General features: G+C 44.9%; 1 protein-coding gene and 1 long non-coding RNA gene across 3 annotated transcripts in view; one reads left to right on the top strand and one right to left on the bottom strand.

Moving 5' to 3' along the window:
- Positions 1-420: 420 nt before the first annotated feature.
- Positions 421-3,621, bottom strand: LOC135186303 (uncharacterized). The gene is made up of 2 exons (XR_010306814.1): positions 3,455-3,621; positions 421-820 (listed from the first exon to the last, which is right to left on the bottom strand). It is a non-coding gene; the product is annotated as an uncharacterized LOC135186303 (long non-coding RNA).
- Positions 3,622-3,865: 244 nt separating this feature from the next.
- TOLLIP (toll interacting protein) overlaps positions 3,866-18,757 on the top strand; it is a 32,178-nt gene continuing 17,286 nt past the window's right edge. The window contains exons 1-3 of one of the 2 annotated variants that reach the window (XM_064163147.1): positions 3,866-4,018; positions 13,382-13,531; positions 18,257-18,439. In XM_064163147.1, the coding sequence (XP_064019217.1) occupies positions 3,986-4,018; positions 13,382-13,531; positions 18,257-18,439 (366 nt within the window). In that variant the 5' untranslated portion in view covers positions 3,866-3,985. The remainder of the gene's footprint in view (positions 4,019-13,381; positions 13,532-18,256; positions 18,440-18,757) is intronic. The other variant, XM_064163148.1, reaches the window with a different exon arrangement.

The raw sequence follows: 18,757 nt of genomic DNA, 5'->3' as shown, positions 1-18,757 counted from the left end.
TTCAGAAGTTGTTGGTTGAAAATAAAGACTAAAGCAACCTAGATTTTGGCATTCTAGTCTCACAGGTGGAGGATGTGCAGCACTCTTAGCTGTTATATCCAGATCTGTACCTAGTATCATGCCAGTCTGTCAGCAGTTCTGGTAGGAATCCTCTTCATGTGTGGTACCATTTTCCTTGTATCTGTTTCACTATTTTGTTTGCTCTTTTCACACTCAAGAAATAGGTATAAACAGGAAGGAAATGGTTTTGTCCACTCACCAGAATATAAATCAAGACACAGAACGAGAGGAAATGATGACAATTAAGAGTGAAATGACAGTGGAAGAAGTGACAACTTCCTTCAAGTAGTTAATGGTATTAACTCAGAATAATTCAATGGAGAGGAGAGGGTGAGAATGATAGACCCATATAGGGGAAACTGACATCTAAAATTTTATTACAAGATAAATGCAATTTATTGCCATTATAGCTTCTTTAATTACCTTTCAACCTTTTTTTAATGATGCCCATATGTTGCAAATAAGGGAGGTTTACGACTTTCGTTCTTTCCCCCCTTTCCCATGGCTTTCATTCCCCCTTTAATTACTACACTGACATCAGATGCCTCGCCTCATGTTTTTGCACCAGCGCTCCCCGATTTGTGGTAAAACCGCGCTTGGGGAAACAAAAGCACCTGGCTCTGCTGGCCGAAGGGGACTTGCTGTTCTGCTGCTTGTCCACCAGATGGCAAAGGCGATGTTTTTGGAGAGCTTCCAGGCCACCTTCAGATACTAATCCACCCCAGGGACAGCGAGGGCTCTTTTAACAACAGATTCTCTCCTGCATAGATTAAAAAAAATGGTGATTAAAAGCGATTAGAGTCTGTGTGGATTTCCTGGGAACAGTAATAAAACAGGGAAATAAAGGATGCAGCTAGAAAATGGTGGTGCTGCCTGGAAGGCACAATGTTCGTTCCTGTCACTGTGTAAGCTTTGCCTGAGGAAAACAAATCTGAGTCTTGGAGTTAGCATTACTACTGCTGTTTTTTTAATGTTGATATACATTTTACAGAGACAATAATGTTTTCTCATGTCTTGTCACTTGGGAATTGTTGTGAGTAGACCAACTCTTTAAGTGAAGTCTGCAGCAAGTAAAACTCTTAACTGCCCTTGACTTACCCTAAATTAATTTCGTAGCTTTTGTGCTTATAGACATAGGAAGATCACAGAATTGCAGAATGCTAGAGGATGGGCCTTGAAAAAACATCCAGTCCAACTCCCTTGCCAGAGCAAGGTCACCTAAAGTGTGTCATACAGGAACACATCTAGGTGTGTTTTGAATGTCTCCAGAGAAGGAGACTCCACAACCTCTCTGGGCAGCCTCTTCCAGAGCTCCAGCACCCTCACAGCAAAAAGAAAAATCCTTACGCTTACCTGGAGCCTCCTCTGCTGCAGCTTGTCCCCACTGCCCCTTGGCCTATCACTGGACATCCCTGAGCTGAGCAGAGGCTGGCTCGGTCCTCCTCACACTGCCCTGCACATCTTTATTAACAGGAATGAGGGCAGCCCTCAGGCTCCTCTGATCCAAGTTAAAGAGCCCCAGCCCCCTGAGCCTGTCTTCACAAGGAAGATGTTCCACTCCTTTCAGCATCTTCATGGCTCAGCATTAGAGTCTTTCAAGCATTTCCCTGAGGCCTGTCTTGAACTAAAAGGCCCAAAACTGCACACAATGTTCCAGATGCAGCCTCAACAGGGCAGAGTAGAGGAGGAGAAGAAGCTCTCTCTCAACCTACTCACCATACCCCTTCTAATACACCTGCCCTCATGGCTGTCATAATGAACACTCATCTCTTCCTCCGTAACCTCTGGGTTTTACTTGCTGCATGCACAGGCTCACAGGATGTCAGGGGTTGGAAGAGAACCAAAGAGATCATAGAGTCCAACCCCTCTGCCAGAGCAGAACCATACAATCTAGCTCAGGTCACACAGGAACACATCCAGGCAGGCCTTGAAAGGCTCCAGAGAAGGAGACTCCACAACCTCACTGGGCAGCCTGTTCCAGTGCTCTGTGACTCTCACAGTAAAGACATTCCCCCTTGTGTTGAGGTGGAACCTCCTGTGCTGCAGCTGCCATCCATTGCTCCTTGTCCTAATTAATCATGTTGGCTCAAGAAACTTCTAGCATTTAATCACCAAAACTCTGCTGCTTGTATATAAAGAGAATTGTTTCTTGGAAAAGGCTCCATCTGGATAACATTTGTTACAAACCAATGCAACCAGACAGCACACAAGCTTTGTACAGGCAAGGGCAGGTATCTGACAGTGTTAAGTGCTGCATGTTCTTAATCACCCAGCTCAGTTCAACATCCTACTGCCTCTCCATACAGTGCACTACCTCTGCTGAAAGGCCTGGTCAAAAGTATCACAGTATCACCAAGGTTGGAAGAGACCTCACAGATCATCAAGTCCAACCCTTTACCACAGAGCTCAAGGCTAGACCATGGCACCAAGTGCCACGTCCAGTCCTGCCTTGAACAGCTCCAGGGACGGCGACTCCACCACCTCCCCGGGCAGCCCATTCCAGTGCCCAATGACTCTCTCAGTGAAGAACTTTCTCCTCACCTCCAGCCTAAATCTTCCCTGGTGCAGCCTGAGGCTGTGTCCTCTCGTTCTGGTGCTGGCAGTGAAAAAAACCCCACATCTATTCCCTTTACCTCCAAGAAACACAACCACTTCTGCAAAAAAAAAAGGCATGACAGCTGAGAGACTTAAGCCAAAAAACAAAGAAAGAAGGAGGTGGATTTACCCTCCTTCTTAAAGAACCCATGGCTTTTCACTTCCTAGCTGTAGGAACAAGGGAAGGATGATTTGCTACTTTTAATGGTTTTGTAGGTTGCCCTGAATTCTGCTTCCAGCAAAGGAACTGCTGACAGGGGTAGGAGGGAACACTGCAGCCTGCCTCTTCAGCTGCCTGGTTGACTTTCAGCTGCCATCAACTGCATCTCCTTCAATGGCTCCCCATCCATTACATCCTGTAGTACTCATTTTTCCTGAGTGCCAAGACACAAGTAGAAAGATGAGGCCGTTCTCACTCCCAAGTAGATGTTAGGGTAGCGTGGAATAAAAGGCTGGGGCTATATTTGGAGCGTTGCTAATTGCACTGTTCTATTTCCAGCTGCCAAAAGCCGCGCTAGAATTTTAATTAAGGGCTAAATTCGTGCAGCGGCTCCTAACAACAGGAAATAGTTATTTAAATAGGCTTTGAAACGATGGGATTTTATCTCCCCCGGCAGCGCTGGGATGAATGTTTAAGCTGCTTTTGTTCTTGGCGAAGGGCGGCAATTGCTTAGCGAGACGAAGGGGGTCAGGGCCTCAGCGCGGGAAAGCCACTAGCACCAGGCGGGGGGGGCAGAAGGCAGGCCAGGCAAGGTGAAACACCCTTTCTTTACGCGCATCGCACCCCCTGGCAGCGTACCCGGCGAGGGCTCCTCCCTGGACTGCCACACCAAGCCTCCACTCCGCGCGTCTCCGCGGTGGCGCGGAGGGTCCGCCTCCGCCGGCGGGAGCGCACGAAGCCAGCCCCAAGATGTCGGCGCCGCCCGCCGCTTTCGCGCCGACTCCTTCCCGGCGCCACGGCGCCCCCTAGCGGCAGCGGCGTGGCCAGCAGCGCCGCGCTCCACTGCGGCGGCCGCAGGGCGCATGCGGAACGCCAGCGGCGCGCCCACGCGCTGCCTCCGCCCAGCGGGCCACAGGCGCATGCGCAGTGCGGGGGGAGCGCCCTGCCCCCGGCGCCCACCCTCTGCGCATGCGCACGACGGGCTCTGGCCGCCGCCAGAAGGGGCGGGGCAGCCCCGCGCGGCCGGGGCGGTGCCGCGGTCAGCTGACCCGCGCGCGGGCGCTGAGTGACGGCTGAGCGGCGGCCCCCGGGGAGTAACGGCAGCGGCGGCGGCGGCGGCGGCCCGGCCTGGCGGCGGGGAAGGCAGCGGCTGGGCCCCGAGCAGGCGCCATGGCGACCACCGTCACCACGCAACGCGGTCCGGTGAGTACTGCAGGGTGCTCTCCTGTTAATTCCAGCGGTCGCACCGCCCTGAGTGGTGAGGCTTGGCTGGAGCCTGCGGGGCCTCTGTCAGTTCCTCTGCCCCGCGGCCCGGCTCCTGCCAGAGGGCCTCGGTGCGAGGGCGGCTTCCCCTTCTTGTCTCCCGTGCGGCTCATGTCTGAGTGGAAAAGGGACAGAAAAGACATCTCTGCTTCTCCAGACTGCCCGGGTACGGGGGAGGGGGTGAGGGAAGGAAGTCTGCTCCTGCTTTACCGAACGGGGCTTGAGGAGACTCTGCTCCCCATTCTTTGTCTGAGGGCCTTTCAGAGGGGGGAAAGACTTCGACTACATCTCTTTCGCTTTGAAGCAGGGGAGAGCGTTCTGCTCTCACGGGCGGGCTGGGCAGGTTCAGGTCGCTGTCTCGGAGACTGCCACCTGAAAGGTGGGACCTGAAAGGCGCTGAAGGACGCATGCAGTGGCAGTACGTAGGCAAGTGTGCTGCGGGGGAGGGACTGAGCAGTTTTAAAGCCAATTTAGTAATCTCCCGGGAGGGGGTTGTCGTTAATAGTTTATTGGAAATGTGTCTCGCCGTCAGGTTTTGCCCTGGAATAATCTTGCCATACACCGGGATGTTGTTCTCTGCGTGTGGTGTTGCTGCAGTGTAACATCAGTTCTCGGCTGATGTGCCGATCCTGTAGGGAAGAATCTGTCAGTAACTGACATTGTGACGGTGCTCTGAAGGCAAAATGAGATTTTCTTAATCAGGTTTTTAAACTGTATTTTGTTTCCTAGCAGTGTGCCCGTGCAGTTGTGATGAAAGACCTCAGGAGTGAATTATTCATCTGCCCATCTTGAAAACCTGCATCAGTTATGTCATGGCAGTAATATGATCATCAGTTAAATCCCTTAAAATGCTTTCTTTATCTGGTCTTCCGGAGTAGAAGCATTTTACAACAGATTGTGATGATGGTTTTGTTGTTGGAACAAAAAAATAAGTAGAAAACCAACATTAAAAAGTGATTTCAGTTTTTTTGCTGCTTCTCAGTGGTATCGGGAAAAGACAGTGGCTGCTCTTAGGATTGAATTTGTGCTGAATTAAGGAGTTGCTGTCCCCTAAGGCTTGATGTTTGAGAGTCGATGGTGTCATTGCGGCCAGATAGAATTCTGTCAATATTTAACAAGCTTTACTCACAAAAACTGAAAATAATATAATTATCTGAAAAAAAAAAGCCAGTCAAAAGGATGTCTACAACTGACTTCACTTTTGATTATCCTTCATGTTTGGAGATGACTGGAGGGAGACTGAGGGAAAAGCTGAAAATAGTATAAATATCTGGAAAAAAAAACAGTCAAAAGGGTGTTTAGAACTAACTTCACTTTTGGTTATCCTTCATCTTTGGAGATGGCTGGGGGGAGACTGAGCGAATGGATGTGGGAGTAGGAAGAGAAGGAATTGGTAAGAAATGGAGTGGTTTGGCTAAAGCTGAAACAGGCCTGATTGCAGTCCTGATTTGTGCTGAGATGAAGTGGAGTGGCCTGGCTTTTTGAAATAACTTTTACTTGCCCGTGGTGCTAGTTGTTGTTGTTGTTGCTGAGTACTTTAAATACCTACTTCTCTTAACCTTGGTGACATCCTCTTCCTGGGTTGAGATGAAGTTTTAGTGAGAACTTTACTGGAGATGTTTGAATAGCCTAACTGCCTGGTCCTTAAATGTTTGAAAGGAACTGTATCTCAACACTTAAGAATGTTGTTATTCTAGATACCTTGTTTCAGAACTGCCTTGGTACTCCTGTATATCTCTCATGGCAATCTTTTGTTAATTAAAATTGATTTAAGCCTGACAAGTGAAGAGTTGTGTGGTGATGATCTTGTACAGCTTTAGTTTTCAGGGTTTGGTTGGTTTTTTTTCCCCTTACATGTGCATGCTGTTCTCCCTTGTCTGATCTGCTTCAGGGATGTGAATGTTTTCAAATGAATGAATAAATTGTGCAATATGAAGCTGCCTTTCACAGGTGAGGGTTTCAGTATGATAGTTACTTGCCAGCTTTTCTTAATTCAAGAGTGGAAGATGGATTTCTACTCGTTTCTCTCTATAAGACTGCATTACAAATCAATAGCCACTAAATGGTGCTGCAGGATTGGGAAACATTTCTCTCTGCAGAGAACAGTTCTGTCCCTTTCTGTTTGAACAGGCAGGAAAATATCTGAGATTGTTTCATGTAGGCAAGAAGATGAAGTATGGGACTTTACTGTTGCCAGTGCTGTTCTTACAGCTGTGCATCTTGGTTTGTAATAGTGCTTGTTTGGTGGGTAATTAAAGTTTCTGATTGCTGTTTTTATCAACGAAGCAGAACTGGAGTTCATCCTGTTAATGGTAAATATTCTGTTAGAATATGGATTTTTCTGGCTGTTATCAGAGTGTTTTGGAATTAGTGCATTGTTGCACATTATAATCTTCTGAGAGGAAACCAGATTCTGAAATCGAAACTACAACTGAACATTTAAGGGCTGCTCATTGTTATCTTTTCTAAGTGAGAGGTGTTAATAAACAGTTTGATCAGTGTGCTAGTTTGAAGCTAGCTAGAATGTTTTGGTGAGAAGAATTAGATTGCAGGCTGTGGAAGCAAAACAATGGTGATGTCTGCTTTCCTCATAGGCTTGCTGAGATGTATAAAAACAAAAATCCAAACATAGATAAGGGAGTCTTGCTTCTGCTGGGGAACTGGCTGAGCTACATCTCTCTCTAGCCTCTTTGACTAATCCACTTTGCTTCCTAATCCCCCTGGCCGAACCTCCATTCTTCCTTGGGACTGGGGTAAGATTGAGAGGGGTAGGGGGAAGGTGAAGGGACGGTTGAGAGCCCCTCCTGGGGACTCAGGTTTCTGGGAGGGGAGTTGTGTTTCTGCATTACCTTTTATCTTGTATATTTCTGTATATACTGTAAATATCTGCTTGTGTATTCTGCTAAGCTGTAAATATAAGCTTCATTCAATTTCCAGAGCTGGCTGAGTCCAGTCTGGGTGATTTCCAAAGTGTGGGGGGCGGATAACACCCAAACCATCACAATCAGGCTTCATGTTAAGTCTTAGATACTAAAACCTTAGAGTTGTGATTCCTTAGCTAGGAAAATTATTCTCCATGCTTAATTCATTCCCCATGCTGGCAAATTGATCAGTTCCTCCAAAATTAGATCAAGTACCAAGCTAGGACTAAGATTTCTGCTCTGGTGATTTGAGATCTGATGAGCAAGGCTCTATTTATGATTACTTCTCTTTTCTTGTCCTAATACTGTTATTTAACTACACGAGTTTTTTAGCCTTTGATGTTACTTGCCGTTTTGTATTGAGGCTGCTCAAACCTGGAACTTAAGAAGAAAGGTGACAAGAGAGCAATTCCAGTTTTGTTGTCCAAGATTGATACATGTCATGTTGTCACAGTAGCAATTGTGAATACAAAGTATCATCACCAAAATAAGTATGGTTCTGAGTAAAATTGACTATTTTGTTACCATAGAATCACAGAAAGCTTTGGGTTTGAAGTGACCTTATAGGTTATCTAATTCCAACTTCCCTGCCATGGACAGGGACACCTCCTGCTAGATCTGCTTGCTCAAAGCCTCGTCTAACCTGGCCTTGAACACTCCAGGTTTGGAGCCTCCACAGCTTCCCTGGGCAAATGAGATATTTTGTTTCTTATGAGAATGTGGGTGTCTGTAGTGTTAAAATCTTGATCTGTGAAGGTGGAAATTCCCTAAAGACACACTGTTGGAATCCATATGGATTCCAGAAGTTGTTTGAAAACTTGTGGAAGGAAGATGTCACTGAGTGTTTCTGAGCAAAATGTGTATTAATTCTTAAGCTCTGTGATCTGACCTCTGGAGCATGCTCCTTTGACAGAAGATGGTGAAGGCAGCATTGGTAACGCTTTGAAGTTCTGGGCCTCTAAGAGATAAGTACCCTAAGGCTCTAAGTGGCTTATTTGCTCCTGCACCCACTGATGTTTTCTTTTAAGCAAGACTTGGAGGAAAGATCAGCATTGGTATGTCTAGTGGTAGAGTGGAAAAAAAATCACAGAATCATAGAATCAGCCAGGTTGGAAGAGACCTCTAAGCTCATCCAGTCCAGCCTATCACCCAACCCTAGCCAGTCAACTAAACCATGGCACTAAGTGCCTCATCCAGTATTTTTTTGAACACCTCTAGGGATGCCAACTCCACCACCTCTCTGGGCAGCTCATTCCAATGCCGATCACTCTCTCTGTCAAAAACTTCCTCCTAATGTCCATCCTATACCTCTCCTGGCACAACTTGAGACTGTGTCCCCTTATTCTGTTGCTGCTTGCCTGTTTCTGGAATTGCTGGCAATTATCTTTGTCCTTAATGCTTATCCTAGTGTGAATTCATTACCAGTGTAGTGACTCTCTGCTGAGCTCACTCAAGCTTATAATTTTTCATGTAGTGCTGGGCCTCAAACTGTTTGCAGTGTTCCAGATGTGGTCTAAGGAGTGCCCAGCAAAGGCAAACAATTGTTTTCCTCAGCCTTCTGGCAGGGCTTCTGTTGCTCCAGTGTAGTGCTCTTAGGCTTCATTGTTGAGAGAGTGCTCTGTTCCTTCATGTTTAGTTTGCTCTCCACCAGGACCTGCATGGTTTTCCTCTGTAGAGCTGCAGTCCTGCCAGTTTTTCTCTAGCCTGTACTAATGCCAGGAATTTTCCTGTCCAAAGTACAGGACTTAGCACTTGTTGTTGAGTTGTGTTAGATTCCTGCCAGTAAATTCTTCTGTCTCTCTGGTTGTTGATCCTGTCCAAGTATACCAGTCGTTTCCCCCTAGATTTGGAGTCACCCTCAAAACTGCTGAGTGCACATTCTGTACTCACCTCTGGTTACTGGCCCAGAGAAAATTACTTAGCCTCAGTGCAGACCTCTGATAAACATTGCTTTGAACCAACCTTCAGTAATGGCAACCACTGAACTTTGTGTTCTGAGCTCCATGACCCAACTAGTTTTTCATTCAGCAAGTGGCTCACCCATTTGAATTCTAATTACCAGGCTTAGGTACCTGTTGCTCTCTCCTTATTCACAGACTCTAATAATTTTGCTGTAGAAGGCTGTTTGGCCTTTTTTCCCCCTCCTTTTTAAAGGCTTGGTAAAAGATGATGAATGCTAGTCCTTGATATTTTTTTTCTTTGTGTGTCTGGAAATGGCTTCCAGAAGGACTTAAACTACAAATTTCGTACCAACCAAAATAAAGCTGACCTACCTGTGCTTCCTCAGGTCATCCTTCTTGCCCTTTTGAAAGCTGGTTATGAGATTTGCCTTTCTCCAGTTGTAGAGGATTTCTAATCTCCATGACCTTTTCAAAGATAGGGAGTAGCTATGAGAAAATATCAGCCACCTCTTCCAGGACCTCGAGATGCATCTGATCCATTCTTCAGAGTGCAAAGCATAGGTGGAAAGTCTCTCTCATTCATTTCTTAAAACCAGTAAAACCATTTAAAGGAGAATGTTTAAAATCTTTTGAGCAGCTAGGTGCTTTTTGAAGCTTGTTTTTTTATCTGTTTGTGGCAGGAGGGTTGGATGCTCTCTGGACATTCTTCCAACATCTAACATTTTGTGATTCTGTGAAACTTCTTTGAACCCTAGACCTTTGCAGGTCCTTTCCAACTAAGAGCTTTTAATGATTCTATGAGTCTGTCAGTGTTTCTTGATGATGGCCAGTGTGGAAGCCTTAGTTATGGTCCTCTGAATGTATCATATCCATGGTTGCCTAAGGCAGGGCATTTGTGGTTGCCTTTGGTTCTGCTTTCCTTTGCCCTCCCTTCTGTTTGTAGGTAGTTCATATTTTTGATATGCAATCCCATTTATTAGAAAATAATTACAATGCAGGCTTTGATTTTTTTCTTTTTTTAGATGAATGCTTGCTAAAATGTTGCCTTCTGAACTGCAGTTCTACCCTAGCCCTGTCTTATTGGTGTCCTGTTTGAAAAAAAGAGTTCTAGTAAAATTCAGATGTTAAGCGGAATAACACTTTTGTTCGGTAGCTAGTGGCAGAGTGGGTTTGAATTCCACATTCTTCCTTAAGTGTTGTTATAGTAGAGGGATGTGCATTGGCTTTAGGGTGGGTGTTGTGTGGGATCAGTGATACAAGCTTGTCACTTGTTCTCCTTGCTTTAAAAACAAAACCTGGTTGAACTCGGGTTATGTAACTTTGTTTTCTTGTTTTGATTCAGATTGGGAGGTGGCAATGATGTGCCTGCTTTTTAATGCTTGGAGGAGGACCTAAATTAGGTTGTTTTCTTTACAGATAAAAAGATTGCACACTAGTGATTTGATTTGGAATCGACTTATAATTAGCAGAAGATCTTGCTGAGCAGTGTGTTTTCCTTAATAAGCATCTCTCCTGGATCCTTTACTGGTATGCAAGTCCTTATTATCAGGACTTGCATACCAAATCTCAGTCAGAGCTGAACATTTAAGCATAGGCTCTGCTTACTCTTTGGAGAGCTTTACTGCTTGGATCTGGGAAATCAGTGAAAGTAGCTGTTTTCAGTGTCTGTGTATGTCTGCTATGTACTTGCAGCATAAGGATCACAGAATGGTAGGGATTGGAAGGAGAACTTTGAGTCCAGCCCCCCGCCCAAGCAGGATCACCTAGTGCCCTAGGTCACGCAGGAACATATCCAGGCAGGTTTTGAAAGTCTCTGTAGAAGGAGACTCCACAGTCTCTCTGGGCAGCCTATTCCAGGACTCCAGCACCCTCACTGTAAAGAAAAGTCTCCTTATGTTCAGGTGGAACCCCCTCTTCTAGCCTGTACCCATTGTTCCTTGTCCTATCAGTGGGCACCACCAAAAAGAGCCTGGCATCTTCATCCTGACACCCACTCCTCAGATATTTATAGACATTGATAAAATCCCCTCTCAGCCTTCTCTTCTCCAGACTAAACACAGAATCACAGAAACATCCATCTCCAAGGCTCTCAGTCTGTCTTCATGGGAGAGATATTCCAGTCCTGGTAGCTTTGTGTGAGGTAACTGAATGATGTAAAACAGCTTAGATGCTGTAAGAAAACTGCCTTGTATATTTTTTTTTCTCCCTTTTGGGCCTCAGTCCAGAGAGTCATTTATATATTTTATTTTTAAGCAGTGTTTGGATGACATGAACAAAATTTACAGTTATTATTAGACTTCTGATATGCATGGATAAAGCCTTCCAAAGTCCATGTTAAGATGGCGGAGAGGAAATAGGCTGCCCTGTTTTCTGAGAAGCTAAGAGAGGGAGCATGCAGATGTGGGATTGTAATTTCAGAGCTGCAGCCACCACTTCTCTCTACGGGAAACCTTTATGATGTCTATTCTGAGAGAGATTAGTAATGCCAGTTTTGAAACTTCTGGAGGTGAAGGGTTGGAGGGCACCTGCTGTGATGTAAATAGCTCATTCTGGTGCCATTTCAAATTGTTCCTGAATGGATTATGTTATATTTTTAAACTAACTATTTTTTTTTTCATAACAGCTATTTTAATGAGGCTCTGTGGCATTGGAACAGGTTGCCCAGAGAAGCTCTGGAGGCTCCAAGCCTGGAAGTGTTCAAAGCCAAGTTGGACAGGGACTTGATCAACCTCATGTAGTAGGAGGTGTCCCTGCCCATGGCAGGGGGTTGGAACTAGATGATCTGTGAGGTCCCTTCCGACCCAAACAATTCTGTGAGAAGGTTTAGAGTTAAATAAGCTTTCTTTTAATGCTATCGTTATACTTTGCTTAGTCTTCTTCCTCTCTGCTCCCATTTTCCCCCTCATTTTTAAGCTGCTTAGGGTGTTAATATTTTTAAGATGCTTATAAACAAAACTAATTCCCTCTACTCCCTCCCAGCAGCCTAGCAGGAGGCATTCAGTACCTCCTCCTTACTTTCTTGGATAGAGTTCGTCTCTCTGGCAGGTAACACCTCCTGCTGCCAGGATCCTGAGGCTCTAAGGTAGCAGTAGTCACACAGAATGTGAATTGGCAAGAGTTGCAGTTTCTGTCTCCAAGATGCAATCTTGTCTCATATTCAGAAGCTATGTCCTAGAGGCCTGTTAGCTTCTCCAATTATGTTCCTAGGCATCTGTCTGCCAGACACACAATTGAGTAACCTTGCCTAGGATTGCAACACAAGAAATTGCTCTGCCTTTTGTCTTGATGGGCTGGGCACTTCCATGTTAAATGTGTAACTGACTCTGCAGAGAAGAGAAACGAGGGCAGCTTAGTGATAAATATTCTATGACACTTCATTTGCCTTGTAAAGTTTATTATTATGGTGTGCTGGTTATTTTAATGTGATGATGACTTTCAATGTGTTGTTGATAACATTCATTGAGTGTTTAAACCTAGACACAGTTCATTGTTGTTTGACTAGTGTAAGTTGCAGCACAGGAGGTTTCACCTCAACACAAGGGGGAACTTCTTTACTGTAAGGGTCACAGAGCACTGGCACAGGCTCCCCAGAGAGGTTGTGGAGACTCCTTCTCTGGAGCCTTTCAAGGCCTGTCTGAATGTGTTTCTCTGTGACCTGCACTAGATTGTATGGTCCTACTCTGGCAGGGGGGTTGAACTGGATGGTTTCCTTGGATCCCTTCCAACCCCTATCATCCTGTGATCCTGTGAGGAAGAGGTAGAAACTTGCTGTTACAAAGCCAACAGAAGATACATGGTGACTGCTGAGTCATACTGGCACATGTTTCAACTTCCTTTAATATATTACTGCTTTAGGTTTTTCATCATGCTTCTTCCTTGTGATAGATCAGATTTTGAATTCCTCCTTTGTTTTGACTGTGGTGGAATTTTGTCCAGGAATTGTCCCCGGGATTAGTTCCAGGCTGACTGTGTCTAACCTCAGAAAAGCATTAAGACATTTAAGTGCTGAAGGATTTAGTGAAGTTGAAGGGTTTGATTCACAGAAAGCACTGTTTATCTGATCTGCCTTGAAGGTGGCTTTCAAAGTGACCCTTCCAGATGAAGGCAGGATGCTGTGTCACAGGGATGATTTGCTCTGATGTGAGTGATGAATAAGTGAAGGAGCTGGGTGCCCATCAGATGCCATATGTGAAGCTTGAGCTTTAATTTTTGTACAGACTTCTTAAATGTTTAGTTGAAGCAACCTTGACTTTGCATGTCCTACTTTTTCAGAGGCTTATGTTGGAAATTGGTGGGTTTGGAAGCAAGCATGAGAGGCTTCTCTACATGAGTTGGCAGTTCTGTTATTTAATTTGTACTTTGTCCATGCTGTCAAACTACATTAAATCCTACTGAGTGCTTTCCAATGCTTTACTTTGATACTCTTCTTGCTCTTTATGAACGTGGAAGACAGAAATGTGAAGGTTTTTTCTTCTTTTCAGGTATATGTTGGTGAGCTTCCTCAAGACTTTCTCCGCATCACTCCAACGCAGCAGCAGCAGCAAATCCAGCTGGATGCTCAAGCAGCTCAGCAGCTCCAGTATGGAGGCCCAATGGGTACTGTAGGCAGACTCAGCATTACAGTAGTACAGGTATGAAGTGTGCCATCTTTGCACAATTAAGTCATGGTAATTCATTAATACAATTAATCTTTCTGATCTGTGGCCACAAAAGAAATTTTGTTGGAACTGGAGTTGCTGAATTAATTACATGTAGGAAATGAGTAATGTTTAAAGGTTTTGTAGTTTCATGTTGAGTTGCAGCTTTCCATGTTTCTCTCAGCCTTAGGAGTAGCTTATAGCTGCCTTCCAGTACATGAAGGGAGCTTTCAGGAGAGCTAGAGAGCAACTTAAAAGGCTGTCCAGCAATAGAACTAGAAGCAGTGGTTTGAAGCTAAGGGAGAGTAGGTTTAGACGGGATCTTAGGAAGCTCTTCAGTATGAGGGTGGTGAGACTCTGGAACAGGCTGCCTAGGAAGACTGTGGTTGCCCTTGTTGCTGGAGGTGTTCGAGGCCAGTTTGGATGAGGCCTTGAGCAATCAAGTCTATTTGAGAGGCATCTCTGCCCATGTCAGGGAGGTTGGAGTAGATGATCTCTAAGGTCCCTTCCAACCTAAGCCGTTCTATGATTCTGATACAGCAGCATTTTGTCCGTTGTCATCTTTTGTAGCTGCAGAGTGCAGCAGTTTCCTGTAAAGCCTGCTATTAGTGCACACAGTCAAGTAAACTCAGGGGGGTTTGGCAGTGAACAGGTTTCTCTGAAAGCCTCTGTTAAGAAGACTTCCTGTAGAAACACTGAAGATTGGAAGGCTTTAGCATTTTGGAGAGCATTCTAGGGAACTGCAGCTGCTTTACATATTTTTCCTTGACTGCTCTTTTCCATCCCCACATCCTCTAATGCATTTCCTGTTTCTCCTAGTGCTTTCTGCAGGTTTTCTTAGTCTTAACTCTTTATTTTCTGCTTCCTCTTTTCCCTTATTATCCTTTCTTTCAGCTCTTGGCAGCACTGTAATTAATTTATGCATAAGGTCTCAGGTTTGAAAACTTACCTGTCTTAACACAACTCTTTATCTGCATCAGCATATCAGATGTCCTTCATATTGACCTGACACCTCATCTTTCACAAGTCATTGTCTAAAAACATATCAAAAAGCTATTTAGCCATCAATTTGGCACCAAGCTTGGAATACCACATGTATGGTTACACTCCAAGGTGAGTCTTTACTGGGGAGTAAACCCAGGCAGTGTCTCTCAGGAACAGAGCTGCTGATCCTTGCTTTCAGTGTCCTTCACTGCACAGTTTGCTCTTTCATAGCCTGTATCCTTCCTTTGAAAACTGGAGGTAATAATTTTCAAAGCTTATTCCTTGGACTGGATGATCTTGGAGGTCTCTTCCAACCTGGTTGATTCTACGATTCTAAGGTGTAGACACCTGAACTCATTCTCTGTGTTCACTTGCAGCCCTCCTCCTAGTCCTTATGAGTGTCCCAATATGTGCTCAGAGTGTCCAGTTGGAAGCCTCTTCTGCAACTCAGAGCAGAACAAAAAATGTTATCCACTTTTACAGTATGGTGGAAAAAGGTTTACATACTGTTGTTTTTCCAGAGTTGGGAATAGAGAATTCAGATTAAACCTCAGGCCTGTAAGGAAACAAAACATTTCTCAAACAAACACACTGTGCCTCTCTTATCTCTCTAGTAGTTTCTAGCACTTGTAAGCTACTCCATTGGTTGATCTTTGGCTATTTCCTTGGAGAGTTTAAAGTGCTCTTTGTCATGGGATGTTGATTCAGTCAGTTTAGATAGTAGAGTGCCTGGAGCAGATCAGGAGGCAGACAGTACAGTGTGGAACAAGGAGTTCTGTATCTCACCTTGAGTGGCTCTCTACAGAAACACCAAGATTGCTGTTTGGATGAGTGAAATTATGAAGTTCATACTGTCTCTATCAGGTTCAATCCTTGTTTATTATTACTGGTTTTATGTTGCTTGAAGAATAAAACCTAATAGCTGTTCTTGATGCTGTGCCTGTGAGTAACCACTTGTTACAGAGCCATGGGATAGTTGAGGTTAGAGAGGACCTCTGGGATTTAATCCAAACCTCATCCCACCCTCAGGCTAGTCCCTTAATCAAGGATTGAGGAGCATGCTTTATACAAGGCAATGCAGAGAGAGTTAGGGAACAGTCTTGGGGGGAATCTTAGCAGCCAGTAGTCCCTACCATTAGGTGTTTACAAAGAAGACAGCCAGGCTCTTTTCAGTGCTGTGTAGAGAAAAGACAAGGGCACAGGGAGCAGCAACTGAAACTCAGCAAACTATTTTAGATAAATGAAGAACCTTTACTGTGAGAGTCTGCAAACCTTAGAACAGGTTGCCCAAAGGGGTTGTGGAGATACTCAGAAATTGGCTGAGCTTTTGAATCTGCATTAGACAATCTCTAGAGGGTTCCATCCAACCTCGCCTGTTCTGTGAAACCCTTAATTGTGTAGTGACCTATTGCTGAATTTGACCATATCTTCTACAGCCCAGACCTGAAGAGAAGAGTACTTCAGATATGGTCTCTTCAGTTCTGAGTAGAAGGGATCCTCTTTGACCTGCTAGCTGTGTTTCCCCTAATGCAGCCCAGATTGCTTATTGCCTCTCAGCCGCAAGGTGCATTGCTGGCTTATTCCCACCTTGGTGTCCAACAAGACCCCCCAGATCCTTCTTTGCAGGGCTGATGTCCAACCAGCTGGCTTGCAGCCTGTAGTTGTGTGTGTGGTTTCTTCCTCCTCAGGGGCAGAACTTTGCATTTTCATTTGTTGAACTTTGAGACTCCAGCCTGACAAGGTCCCTCTGAATGGCAGCACAACCCTGTGATGTCACAAGAGGTAGACTTCTGCTCCTCTGGGAGTTCAGGCAAGAACATTACAGGAATCTTGGCTGTGTATTGAGGCCTGTGACGTTGTGAGTAGGAGACTTACCACAGTGGTGTTAAGCTGTGGAAGGTGAAAAGCTGGTTCAAGTTCTTTTTCTATTTAAATATGTGCTGATAAAATAGTTAGAGGAGGCTCCCTTAATTCTGTTACTTCACCCTCCACCCCCTAGGAGATCAGAAAATATTTGGGGAAGGTGATTTGCTGCTTTTTTTTCTTGTGGGTACACAGGAATGATGGTGAGTTTGTCTCAGCACAGTTGATTGTGTCAAATTACTAGACAGAGAACTTATGTGCTTTCTTTTTAATGATAAACTACCTAATGGCATGCCTTCAGAATCCAGACAGTGCATAATTTAGGTGCCAACTTTCTTACTTTAAGCCCACATTTACAGTTTGAGACCTTTCTCACCAGCTCTCATGTATGAATTACTGAACCAGCATGTGCTCTGAAGGAGTAAAGAGCTTTCCAGGCCACAGCTGACTAAATCTTATGCAAGTTTCAACTGTTCCAGTTCTTTAAATGTCCTGTAGAGAGGAGGCATCCTCAACACCATATTTTGTCACTTCTCCTCCTATAAAAAGAACTATGGGCTGCTCAGAGAAACAGCATGTCCAAAAAGTCCCATTTCTGTGTTGGCATAGTTATGCACCAGTACTCACTGTGTTGTCTTCAGGGCTGTCATCAACTTAACTTGTGCTGTTCCTCTGTTATAGCAAAAGTATGTTTGATATCCTCTGATTTTATGGTAATGTAGTACTTAAGTTGTCACTGAATGAAGTAATAGCAAATGCATACATTGAATTAAGGAAGTTGTTTAGCACTTGGAAAGATAGGATCTATGAGATTTTACCTCAGTTGATCTGCTTATGCCTTTTTTGCTTCTTACTGAATCATAGAGTGGTGAGGATTGGAAGGGACTTCTGGGGATCTAGTTCAACTCCCCTGCTAAACCAGGATCACCTACAAAAGGCTGATCAGGATGGCAGTCTCCAGGAGGGTTTGGAATCTCACCAGAGAAGAAGACTCCACAACCTCTTGGGCAGGCTTCTCCTGTGTTCTGTCACCATCACAGGAAAGAAGTTTTTCCTTGGATTCAAAGGAAACCTCCTGTGTTCTAGTTTGTACCTCTTGTCCTGTAACTGGCCACCACTGAGAAGAGCCCAGCCTTGTCCACATAATGGCCAACTTCATATGCATTTATAAGATCCCTTCTCAGTCTTCTCTTCTCCAGGCCAAACAGCCCCAGGTCTCTTATCTTTTCCTTGTAAGAGAGGCACTCCAGTCCTCTAATCATCCTCATGGTCCTACATTAGACTCTTTCCAGTAGTTTCCTGTTTCTCTTGAACTGAGGAGCCCAGAACTGGACACAGTACTCCAGATATGCCATCAGCAGAGCAGAGGGTGAGGAGAAGCTCCCTTGGCCTGCTGGCCACAGTTTTCTTAGAGTACCCTACAATACCCCTGGTCTTGGCCATGACAGCCCATTGCTGACTGATGCATTCCCAGGTCCTTCTGCTCAGAGCTGTTCCCCAGCAAGTCCCTCCTCATCTCTACTGCTGCAGGAGATTGTTCCTCCCTGAGGGCAGGACACTACACTTGCCCTTGTTGAACTTCATGACTCTCCAGCTTGCCCAGGCCTCACTGAATGGCAGCACAGCCTGATGGGATGTCAGCCACACCCCCAGTTTGGTATCATCAGCTCCCAGACATTTAATGGGATCACTGGCTCCTGTTTATGTCTGAGTGCTGGTTTTCTAGAGCTTTTTTCTCATCCTTTTTCCTTCCTGTCCGCCTCATAATTGAATCTTTCTTCATTATTTGGTTCTCTTTGTGAACTAATTATGATTAACTTTCCTCAAGTCAATGCAAATGCTGCATGTTTACAGACTTTCTCTTCTTTCCAGGCCAAATTGGCAAAGAACTATGGAATGACCCGCATGGATCCCTACTGTCGAATACGGCTGGGTTATGCTGTGTATGAAACTCCAACAGCACACAATGGAGCCAAGAACCCTCGCTGGAACAAAGTCATTCAGTGCACTGTTCCCCCAGGCGTGGACTCTTTTTATCTAGAGATATTTGATGAGGTCAGAATTGCAATATTTGATTTGTTTCTCTCCCTCCTCATCTGTTTGGCCTAAGGTTTGAGTGAAATCCTGCAAAAAATTACAAAGAAGGATTGAGTTACCAAAGGCAGTTTCTTAGCTGTGCTCTTTGGGAGTAGCTGAAAAACACTGAGAATCCCAAGAGCAGCAATGCATAAGGTTTCCTTCTCCCCTAGGAATGTCAGAGCTGTTCCTTTGCTAGCTGATAAGGGGCAAAGAAAGAAGCAAAAATGCCTGATGTTTAAGCTTCTCCTTGCTGTCAGAACACTCAGTGGCCTCCTGTTCTGTACTGTCCCTATT

The sequence above is a fragment of the Pogoniulus pusillus genome, chromosome 24 (assembly GCF_015220805.1).
Source record: "Pogoniulus pusillus isolate bPogPus1 chromosome 24, bPogPus1.pri, whole genome shotgun sequence".
NCBI lineage: Eukaryota > Metazoa > Chordata > Aves > Piciformes > Lybiidae > Pogoniulus > Pogoniulus pusillus.
The sequence above is the reverse complement of the archived record's forward strand: the minus strand, read 5'-3'. Positions and strand labels throughout refer to the sequence as shown.